Source organism: Microchirus variegatus, assembly GCF_963457635.1.
Source record: "Microchirus variegatus genome assembly, chromosome: 15".
NCBI lineage: Eukaryota > Metazoa > Chordata > Actinopteri > Pleuronectiformes > Soleidae > Microchirus > Microchirus variegatus.
The window spans coordinates 12,743,823-12,756,245 of record NC_139816.1 but is presented as its reverse complement, the minus strand read 5'-3'; the positions used below and the strand labels follow the sequence as shown (position 1 = coordinate 12,756,245).

Here is a 12,423-nt window from a genome sequence, read left to right as displayed (position 1 = left end):
GAGTTGAGTGACAGTAGGGATCTCTGACTGCCTGTCTGGGGGAGTTAGATCCATCACTCTCTTTCTGTCTATTTCTCAGCTCTCTTAAACAGTCCCAGTGTTTGTTCCCTCTGCTCATGCTCCTTCTCTTGCCTCACTGAGAACTGATGGCCGTGGATACTGAATGTGGAGCACGGATTTCCCAGGAGGAGGGAGAAATATTGCCGCTCCTCTCTCTCTGGGAAGCCAAGACATCAATATGAATTTGACAACATCACCTTTCAAAAAAAAAAAAAAAAAAGTACAGAAGTTACTAGTTGACATAAGCTGTTAAATTAAAAACAAAGAATCTATCCAATCGGAACATCAGAGAGTTATAGAAAACCTGAGAACTCAATAACATTACTTGTATCTATTACATAAAGACCTGATTTCTCCTATAAAATTAGAATTTTCTGTACAGTGCTATATGAACAAAGCAAAATGACTTGCTACCTTCTCATAAACAGCGGCGTTATGAAAAGGCACGCATCATTTCAACCACCATATGGCAGGAAATTGTGGTCGTGCTCCATTTTGGTTTAGAAAAAATAGAATCATTCTCCACGTTTAAGTCACAAAAAACATAAAATCCTTTGTGTGTGGCAATTGAAGTTAGATTATCTTCATCACAGACAATGTGTCAGATATAAGTGTAAATCCAACAGCAGTATAAAAGGCCTAAAGTGGTCAATTTGGATCCTTCTCCGGACAAATAATCAAATTTGAGGTCCATTGATACGTGGCATTAAGGTGCGTGACAGCGTGATGCCAGCCATGTATGAAAAAAAGTAACAGATCCAATTTTCATTTGTGTTTTTTTTTGTGTGAGATTCTGGTGGTTGTCATACTGTTTTGCCTTGTATTAAAGATATAACATTTGAAAAATACAAGTAATTTCTGCCTGTACACTTACAAATTCCCATAGACAGAAAATAAAGTGCCACAATTCTTGGCCTGCATAGATTGCAGTATGCGGTATTGCACATTCCACACCTCTCTGTGAGAACAACAAAATAATAATAATAATAATAATATGACGATAAGAATAAGAAGAAATATGAAAGAAACATAATAAATAATTCTCCCATGTACTTCCTGTCAGTACCTTTCAGGTTTGTGTGGCTTTCACAAACAAACTACTCAGCAAAGTGTCATGCGAAAACAAGAAATCAAACAAAAAAAAAAAGAAAGAAAACAATTCCAGCAATAAAAGTGGAGTCAAAGGCAACATACAATAAATCATTTTCAGTCAGTGTAAAACAAAAGCAAGACAAAAGATGAGCATAAACAACAACAACAACAGCGAGAACAACAACAACAACAACAACAACAAAACTCTTTGGGTTCGAGTTTGACTGAAAATAGTTTTGTTCACAATAAATTACAACCCAAGACACTAAACGGGTATACAAAGAAGAAAAAAAAATGCCTTCAACTTCAGTCAGCAGGATCGGATTAAAATTGCAGTAGTATGGAACAAAATGTCCAAAAAAAACGACATCAGGGCGCCGAGGATATAGGACAATGAAACGCAATGCAGGTAAACGAAGAAAAAACTGCTTTTATAATATATGTTATTACTGTATATGTCATGATGCAGCTGAGATAGATGAAAGCCTGTCAGTGTGCTTGATTTGGTCCATTGACATCACAAGGAATATTGTTGTCTTGTTGTGGTAGTCTATCCGTTTTGTAAGTTGCCAAAAGAGATAATTATGGTGTAAAGCATTTACTTTATATGTGTATTAATGACCAAGTTTAACTGTGCTGAGTTGATAAATTGTGTTAACTCTGTTTTAAGAAGTCTCACCTACCTACTTTAGACTTTTTCTACAACCAATCTAGAGCTACGTATTTCATAATTTAATCCTTAAAATACTTGGATGTATATATCAGATGTCTGCGTGAGTAAATACGTCTTCATTTCTGTTCCGCCAGATGGAATCAAAAGGTTCGACCTCCGAAACCACATCACAAATAGTTTTAAATAATGGTACTATCTGATACCTCCCGTCTTCACTGGTTACATAGATAACATTATTTGGCAACTACAGGTGTGTATGCGTTGAGAGGAAACAAGGTGTTTTTGTCCTTCTTTGCCCACGTCCATTAATTCAAAGACTTAATATTATTGGATGCTCAAACTGAAAGTTCAACAAGTCATCGAGTCGTTAAGAAAACCAAAGCAATAATGCCAACAGTTACATTTTTCATACACCGTTTTTTGTTTTGTTTTTTTTTGTTTTTTTCACACGAAAGAAAGAAAATAACATTACAGGGTTGTCATGGGAACAATTTGCATTTCCACAAAAGGTAATGATATGTTTTTTTTCTTATAGGTCGCTACGATGCAACGCCACACTGAGGGCTCCCCTGTCCTCCCTCCCTCTCTCTTTTCACAGAACAAATATTTGTACCATCAGTAACATTTTCCCTACACCATCCTGTGCATTGTCATTGCCTTAGATGTCCTAATATTTACAGTGGAGCGCTTTCAGCCAACCAAGCACCGTAAAATATCTTGTCTTATTTAAATGCATGCTTTTTACAGATAAGTCCTTCTGTGCATTTCCCTTCTTTTGCTAGAAAAAAAAGGACATTGTCAGTATGTACATTGGGACGACCAAATTGTCCGCATCAGTTGAGGAATTCGCTCCTTTTTTTTTTCTTTTCGAGCCCACAAAGTCATTCTTGCATCTGCGCAAAATACAGCAGTTTCCTTTTTCAGCAATACACAACAATACAAGTAAAAGGGACTTGTCATGCCATGCAAAAATATCTTTCTCTACAACTGCACTGTTGTCTCGTCTTGCTGCTGTCGTACACGCCGGGCCGAGGTTGTGGTGGGTCTCTTGTTCCTAATAGGCTTCCCCCTTTACAGTCACATGCTGGTTTCACAGGTTGGAGAAAGGCTGCCGTCTCCGGGTATCAGGTGGATATCAGATGTAAACATGTGGTTCTCTGCTTTGTGTCCACTTTGGTTGCTGTCAGCCTTGACCTCCTCCCCTGCCCCAACGACGCCCTGGGTGCAATTTTGTGCTGCTGTCTTCGGTGACATGGGCGCGACTGCAGCCCCTGCCATCTCCATCAGGTGCTTCTCCTCGTCCTCTGCAGATTGATCTTCATCGCCGGGTGGTGTGTCAACCATCAGCCTCTTCGGGGACAAGGGGCAGGTTTCCTCTTTTGAGATGGGGAGTAGCTCATCTGAACTGGCGATGAGTGGAGACGTCTCTCCCTCCGGCGACTCCTCCAGGATGCTGGAGCTAATGTCTCCGGGAGAGGTAGTGCTGGGTGGTGTTAGTGGGCCTTCAGGAGAGGTTTTGGTGAAGTTTACCTTCAACCCCTTTATCTTAAGAGGATTATTCCCTCTTGGAGAGCTCTGGATGTTCTCCACAGCGCTGTTGAAGCTCTCCCCTTCATCTATATGGAGCTCTGACTCATCACCTGGGTTGACAGATTCATAGAGGGGAGAGCTCAAGTAATCATTGTCCTCTGTATGGCTAAGATCATAAAATGGTGGTGCCTTGGGGTGTCTGAGTCGACATGGCCCAGCAACTTCCTCACCTGAGTTGAGGCCTTGTTTTTTAAGACCGGCGGAGGGACTGGCAAGCTTATGCGTTGAGGACGGCTGAACCTCCTTCATCTCCAGCTCCACCTCCTCCTTTAAAGTAAATTCAGGGCTGTGAGATTTCTTCGGTGAGACAGGCGCAGTCATGGTTGTGCTTAGGGTGCTCATGGAGCTTGTAGTGTTGAGGTTAGTGAAGGACTGCGACTTGGTCATCTGGTTGTACATCTCCTCCAGTTTCTGGACATTAAGGTGCTGCGGGGTCCTGCTTGTACGGTGTGGGCTTCCAGCGGTTGTGATGGTTATACGATGAGGGGAGCTTTGCAGCAGAAAGTCTGTGTTTCTTTTATCAGGGGACTTGAGGTTGGTTTCGGAGGAGGCGTGCCTGGTTGAGCCGACCCAACGGTTTGGTGACAGGTGGTTGTCAAGGGAGGTTTTGTCGTTTCCTTTCTCTACCACCACATCCATCAGTTCCATACTGCGGGCAAAGGCGTCTTTCAGGTTCATTGAAACAATGCTGCCGTTCCTCTTGGCTCTCTCCAGTGCCTCCCTCCTCTTGATGGCCTTCTCCTGTCTCTTCTGCTCTTTATAGAACTCGGAGAAGTTGTTGACAATAATCGGGATGGGTAGAGCAATTACCAGCACTCCTGCAATGCAGCAGAGCCCACCCACAATCTTTCCAGGCAAAGTCTGTGGGTAAATATCCCCATAGCCCACTGTGGTCATAGTAATGGTTGCCCACCAGAATGAAGCAGGGATGCTGGTGAACTTGGTAGCGTCCTCATCTTTCTCAGCAAAGAACACCAAGCTGGAAAATATCATGATGCCCATGGCAAGAAAGAGAATAAGCAGCCCCAGCTCATTGTAGCTCCTTCGCAGCGTAAACCCTAGAGACTGGAGCCCCGTGGAGTGCCGAGCTAACTTCAGGATCCTCAATATTCTCATGATCCTGAATATCTGCACCACGCGGCGCACATTTTGAAACTGTAGCACGCTCTTATTGGATTCTGTTAGGAAGATGGTGACATAGTAGGGCAGGATGGCCAGCAAGTCAATGACATTCAGCGGGCCTTTGAAGAACTTCCACTTGTTCGGCGAGGACAGTAGGCGCAGGAGGTACTCCATGGTGAACCAGGCAATACACACGGCCTCCACGTGGGCCAGCTGGGGGTTGTCGTTGGCCTGGCCGAACTCATCTGTGACCTGGAGATCTGGTAAGGTGTTGAGAGACAGGGCAATCGTGGAGAGGACGATGAAGAGGATTGAGATGATGGCTAGAATCTGCCGAGAGAACACAGAAAGGAACGTGTCAGAATATGAGATAATATTTTGGCAAAGATGATAAATATTCAGACTTTTAATTCTGGCCCGAAATGCATGAGCCATAAACTACTGACTAAAGATAAACAGCACATTCTGAATGAATTAGTAGTAAAGGTATATCTTTTTTTCTCTACATATTGTGGCACAATGTGATTTATCAGGTCAGGTGACTGAGTGCAAAATAAATAAATGCTGAGAGGTGAAGAGTATAATGCCTCAAATGTATCAGGAGTGGGCTCTTGAAGGAAAATAAGTAGTTCTTATACATAATTAGGAATATAAATCAAGTATTATAGAACACTAAAAGTAAGGGTAATGCAACATGGCCAACTTTAGCAAGTGTATAACTAGTGTAGTGTAACTATTTTGGAAACACTGTAGAGAGGACTGTGTTAGTATAACATCTCTACAATGGGAAAACTGGGATTTTAGCTCCACCTGTTGGCAACAGTTTGAAAACTCCCTCACACTGGCTTAAAATACAATGTTTTGCTTTCAGTACAAAAAGTACATGCACAAATGTTTTTGAAAAGTTTAGTGTTACTCCAGATATAGTTTCTTATGGCCCCTGCTCAGAGAAAGAGAGTAAGAACATAATCCCATGAAAGCACAGCATGAGGCTTCGTTTCAGCTCTCTACCATTTATTGACCTCAGTAGATTAAATCTGTCCTTAAATGCTCTGACGTTGCTAAAAAACGGGTGTTTGAGTGAGAAATACATGGTGCAGGATAAAGTTTATGTTAGAAAAGTCCCATTGTGCCTCATTGGTCCCCTTTCCTTTCTTATTATAACACTATATTAAATCAACCCCCCCCCCCCTCAGAAATAACTCCTTACAATGCTGCTGGGATTAGTTTGTCATTTTTCCCACAGCTTGACTCAACTCACTCAGGTGAAAAGTCTGTGTTCTGGACTCTCGCAGTACTCAACAGTCACATTACATACAGCACAGCACAGCACAGCACAGGGAAAACAATCTGCCTCCTTTTGTGTGAAGTCATCAATGTCCCGGGCGATAGAAAATACATTAAAGTCTAATGAGCGACGACAGACGAGTTTCAGTCGAGATTAGAAAACAAGACGCTCTGAATGCTAATCACAGATCACATTGACGTTGCAGAACGCGCTGGTTATCGTGCACACATTTCCATTCACAACGCAGTCATGGGACACTCGGCTGCATCTCCCATGTGACTTTGATAATTTAGAAAGCATCACATTTCAGTAACATGGGATTTTGCAGTGCGCAGAGCACTGATACACTGTGAAATGAAAATCAAAAATGTTTGCTTTAAAGGTGCATTATGTAATAAATCTAAAGCAACTGTCCATAAAATCCTCCTAATACGTCACAGAGACTCAGGAATAATGTTCATATAACAAACTGAACTCACCAGTACAGACAAAATATTTGCATAAAAAAAATATTTTGCAGTCTGCAAATGTTTATGTTTTGAACTCATGTTTTGGCATGTGGCGCCACCTACTGCCGTCTACCAATCATTGCAGTCAGTAGAGTCTCAGCGGCCGAGCAACCATGGGTTGCCAGTTACGTCAGAAAACGAAACCTAAAAGACCTCAGTATTTTGAATTTGAACGTAGTAAATGTTTTTGGCCACATTCTTACATATGTCACCTTTAATACAATATAGAAAAATATTTTTTTAGGAAGTAACTACTTTGTTTTGTTATAGAAAAAAACAGGGAGCAGAGAGTAAAACAGATTAGAACTGACAAATTTGGATAAATATGCAATTGCGATTTGATTGCTGGTATGATTTTTTTTTTTTGTCAGGATGTACTTCAACATTTACTGATGGTACATTAAATATCAATCGATTCTATTTGCAGGGATGAGACCTTAAAGAAATGAATTGTTTCATACAAACATAGACTGATTTGATGATTTGAAGATGATTAATTACTCAGCTCTAAAACAGAGACAAGGAGAGGGGGGGTGTCTTGACCCAGTAGATTAAGTGTTATTACTAAATGAATGCTGCTGCTGTTTAGGTTAAACCTATGCGCAGCTAAGTGAGAAAACCTGCTCATGCCTGGCTCTCAGCTGAAACACCGTCGAGTCACGCAGTCAGTGTGCCGGCTGATTCCATACCCTTCAACCCTTTTGGAGAAGCTCACTCTCGCCCGTGGTGCCAAGTCACTCGGTCAGAGAAACATGTGTCCTGTGTTGCTGACCATCTTGGCACCGGGTCAGCTCAAAAGAAGAGTAGATCAGAGGATAACGATTCTGCTTAGTGGTACAGTGGCGCATGTACCCTGATGGGTCAGGCCAGGCCCAAAGTGATTCACGGGGGCTCAGCTCAGGATGAGTCACCTCAATTGACACGGTCATTTCAACTTCTTTAAGTGAAACATAGTGATCCGCATATTGGATTTGGCAGAGATTTTACGCCAGATGCCCTTCCTGATGCGACAATCCCAAAGGAGTACACTGGACGTAACCCTTGACCTTCCAGGACTCCAGCCTGCAACCATTCGGGTTACAAGCCAAGTTCCCTTTCCGCTATGCCACTAGCTGCCCGGACAACAGCGACATGACAACATTTAGGAGGATACTCGGAAACACATACAGGTGCAAATGTTAACAATTGATTCTTAGAGGTCAACTGCTCTTTATATAGAATCACATTAGCTGCCTCAGAGGAGACAGTTAATCTTCCACTGATCCACACTTTGGCGCAAAAGAACCCTTTTAAAACTCAACAATGAACAGCTGATTGAATGGACGTGTAGGCACGTATACAAACACACACACACACACACCTTTGCTCACGGACACCAGCAAATGGCATTTGAGTGTGAGGATGAGCAATCCTGTGGTGGCTTGCATTAACCTGCTGTAATTGAGTGGGAGTAGTTAAAAAGATCAATTACTCAAACTTAGTCCTCTCTGCCCCCTGATTTGCATGTTTGGCGGTGCATTAAGAATAGCATCAAATGTCACAGGAGGTGGATTAACAAACGGATGAAAGTGTCGCCACAGCAGTCGACCTGTAACGGACTTGGCAAATGATATCGAAAAGAGAAAGTAAAAGAATAATGACATATTTAAAGGTGCCATATGTAAGAATGTGGCCAAAAACGGATACTACATTCAAATTCTTTTAGGTTTCGTTTTCTGTCGTAACTGTTGCTCGGCACCTGAGGCTCTTCTGACTGCAATGCTTGGTAGACGGCGGTAGGTGGCGCCACTTGCCAAAACATGATTTCAAAACTTTACCATGATTTGCAGTCTGCAAAATATATTTTTTAATGCAAATATTTTGGCTGTACTGTTGTTGTTGGTGAGTTCAGTTTGTTATATGAACATTATTCCTGAGTCTCTGTGACATATTAGGAGGATTTTATGGCCTGTTGCTTTAGATTTATTACATACTGCACTTTTAAGTGAAATAAACACTTCCTGATGTGTTGAACTTTTTTTTTTTACAAACAGGAGTTCAAAGAGTGAGAATGAGGTGATAGAAATGCTACTAGAATCCTGATGAGTTTACTCAACTAATCAATGCTGTTTTCAGACCAAACTCCCCGCATTAACTAGAGAGCAAGATTTTACCTGAATTTATTTGGCATATAAATGATTGCGTTTTGTCTTTCCGTGGAAAGGAAACTGCTCGATTAAATGCCCAATTAGATAGATAGATAGATAGATAGATAGATAGATAGATAGATAGATAGATAGATAGATAGATAGATAGATAGATAGATAGATATCTATTTCTAAAAGATAAACTGCTAAATTACACTTCCACTTTTCCGAACAAAAATGTATTTAACAAATAAAGTGGAGAATGAAACCTGTTCTCCTCTCCCTGCTGCTTTTCTGGTGAAGATCTGACCTCACGGTGACATGGTCAGGTCACGGTCAGGACAGTCACGAGACCTGATTGGCTTCAAGAGGGTGACCTGACGTACCTGTCTGTGGCAATTCTGACTCTTTTAGTGTCCTTGTACGAACTCTACCACTGCAAAGGTTTAGTGTGTGACTGAACGGCAGAGCTGCTTTAGACTATTGTGCTGTGTCCAAAATTAGTAGAAAGGAAGTGTGAACTTAAAAATATCTTTACATGATGTCTTTAAACTTCTCTTAAAAGCTCTCTGCTGTGCTTACTGTATTAATAATATAAACTAGTCGACCAAATCAGGCAAAGACTTGGTGAGATAGAGAGAGATAATCTGCTCCATCATATATCCATTCAGTTTCATGTTTCTGAGCATCTGTTTAATGATGTAAATGCTTTTAGTTTATTATTTAGGAGATTGTGACTATGATGCAGTGACATTTGGTGTACTATTCTTAGTTTAACAACAACAACATCAACATTATTTACTCCTGTACACATTATGAAAAAAAAAAAAAAATGCTTGACAAATGTCCTCACATAAACCAGCTGGCTTCATTCCACGAGAGACAGCCTCGGAAAGATGAAGCCAGTGAAGCTTTAAGTTTAGCAGTTGGGATAAATATCTCTCATGTATCATAGATGTGAGGGTGCTTTAGCCACAAGCCCACACTCAACGCTCTTTTAAGGGGAATATTAGAGCCTCTGAGCAGTAAGTGTGAAGTGTGAATCCGCAGCCTCTGAGTTAAGAGATCTATCGAGTCTTTCTCGTCTTCCATTTTCAGCCACTTGTCATCGAAACCACCGCTCTCGAAAATGTGAGACGAGCCTTTCCCTTTTTCTTTAGTTCCCGCGTGGAGCAGTCACCAGAGGCACTAAGTCCTGTCTAAATGTCCTGTCATCAGTGCCAGCCCTGCGGGAAGCACAGCGACACCCCCACTTCCTCGCATCACCTCCTCTGCCCCCCCCATCCACATCATTACTTTCTTTGAGGGAGAGAAGACAAAAATGATGTGCGCTACACCAGTGGTCCATCTACCCACTCAGGGGGAGGTTATCGATTGTGTGCACATCACATTATGGACACCGTGATCCACCTCAGAGGTCCCCACTGACGTTCACCCACTTCCACGTGTGTCATCAATTTGTGTATAGGACCATTTGAGCAAACTCCTCAGTTTTTGCCTTGGAGTCAGTCCAAGAGATTATAGCTGATAGTGTGGATTAATCCCAGGACTTTTGGGATTTAATTATCTGGACCTGATCTTTTCGGTGTGTTGACCTATCAAATGGCAGCTTGCAATTGTACAGTTGTCGCACCACTTGGCTCTACGCGACTCAGTTCGGTATCAGTCACGTTGTTTTTCCATTACTTCATCGTTCCTCCTCCGTGTGGGCGGGGCCGACACAAACACACAAACTATTGACAAGCACAGCAGTACTTTTCGGTGAACTGAATCACTCGAATCAGTCAATTAAATAGATTTGTTCACCAAATCGTTCAGAACTTCCTGCACAGTCGCTGAACGGGTTCAGATTCTGCAGTGCTGTCACTAAATACACCAGATTTCTTGAGATTTTAGACATTTATCTCGCTACATGTTGGCGATGAACATATGTTTTCAGGATTTTGTCAAGTCCTTTTTAATCTTTTTACCTCTCCAGAGCAGGTACCAAAAAAATGGAAAAGCTAAAAAAAACAAGTAGAGCCGAGCAGTGCGAGAACTGTATAATGGAATGTGTTGTAAGTGCACATATCTCTTGTTCTTAAGTCTCTATTTTTGCTATATATATTTTTTTTTTTAATTATTTCATCTGATCATTTCCTATTTTATTTTGACACTTCCTTTTGCCACCTCTTGTCTCATGTCAGGTCTCTTCACCACTTCCTGTTTTTTTTTTTTCTTCCTCCTGCACATGTGATTACTTGCCCTGCCTTAATGTGAATCACCTGTGTCTGGTTGTCTCTCCTTTCCTAGTGTGTGGATGGAGCTTCAGTTGCTGACGTCACACAATACTATCAGGAAACACTCAACAAAGCCGTTTGGGCAGAAAGTGGCACTGTGTTCACATCTACAGACATGTATAACTGACAGCATGTACCCCAGGCAATGTGGTTTTCAAATGAAGATGAAGAGCGAAATGAAGATGGTGGATAGCTGTTGTGTGCCAGGATGCGGAAACAGTCGGGGACAGGCTCATGGAAGGACATTTTACCAGATAACCACAGATACCAAGGAGGTGGAGCGTAAGAAGTGATGGGGGTCCAGAGACGACGCTTGAAGAGTGACCACTTCATATCAGGTACTGAAAAATGGGAAATTTAAGGGGTATTATAAGTGTTTCTTAATTGCAATGTGTCTGTGTTCAATCAAGTAGAATGTGGGAAAAGTTGATCAGTGTGTGGTCTCGTAATGCTGCAGGATTATCTGGAATAATGTCTGATCCGGCTGTTTTCATAGATAAATTCAGTCTGTCAGGTTGTGTGATATATGCCGGCCATTTTTCAGAAGCTTTGTGTGCCAACATGGTGGTATGAGCAAACTGAGTCATGTGACATCCATATATACTCCCCCTTTTCTGCTTTGTCTTCTACCAGATTGTTTTTTCCAAGTGTAGCATTCCAGCATGTTTGTTTTCCTGACCCTTTAGCCCCTTTGATTTTGAGACTTGTCTACTGCTTTGGATTATTTTGCTAGTTTCTGTGCTCTGTTGAACAATCAATTCTCTGAACTTTCTCTGAGACTGAGCATTTTTGTGCAGAGACAATTCATCGTCGTGGGTACAAACAATCATTTATGTGATCTTTGAAGGACTGTAGAGGATTTGACATCCATTATCCAGGAAATGGCTTGACCCAAATGACAAGATTTGTCATTAGCAGCAGTTTATATAATGACACTGAGCAAATATGGCATTATTAAGAAGCCAAAGAAAGAACCCAACCCACGTTGAGAGAGATTTATAAGGCTTCAATAGTATGATTGAATATGTACACCCTTGGAGAGAGTCAACATTAATCAAGACAGGAGAGACTTCTTCCCTCCCGCGCTGTCAAGAATCTATGGTTGAGTGCCTTTTCTATGGGCAGTTTCCAAACATTCGCAGTGATTGAGGTATTTGTTGGCTGTCCAACATTTTTGTCCCAAAGTTCCTCCAAGGTTCAAAGAAGTTTAGAGGAATTATGACACAATTCTAAACCCATTAGTCTGTGTACAGGATAAATTAGTCCGACAAAAACTCGACAACACTGATTCAGCTGAATCTTGTCCCTGACACAGCATGTATTCTAATTAAAAAATGTTCCCAACACCGTTTGCAACAAAATCAGATAAAGAATCACTGCAGTGTTCATCTGGTTAATGATCACTGGCTACTCCTTTTCGGGAGTTTAGTGCACAATAATGATGATATGATCGTATTATTTCAAGAAAAACTACTGAGCTCTTCAGATATTTGACAACTCTCGGTGCAGTCAATAATTGCAGTGGATGTAACCCATTTGTCTTTGGCCCAACGCAGCATCGCCGTACACTGCGCTGTCATCAGACGGTGAGACTATATAATATAATATAATATGTCCCTCTGTGCTGCACTGTCTTTGTCAGGAGAATCACTGGGGAATTATTTCAGTCAAAAGTCCAGGGTCA

At 41.6% G+C, this 12,423-nt stretch overlaps 1 protein-coding gene across 1 annotated transcript in view; it reads right to left on the bottom strand.

The window, feature by feature from the left end:
* Positions 1 to 2,902: 2,902 nt before the first annotated feature.
* The window catches only part of kcnb2b (potassium voltage-gated channel subfamily B member 2b), a gene marked incomplete at both ends in the record, with an annotated part of 85,197 nt that continues 75,676 nt past the window's right edge, over positions 2,903 to 12,423 (bottom strand). The window contains one exon of the mRNA XM_083901844.1: positions 2,903 to 4,867. Coding sequence (XP_083757970.1) covers positions 2,903 to 4,867 — 1,965 coding nt within the window. The remainder of the gene's footprint in view (positions 4,868 to 12,423) is intronic.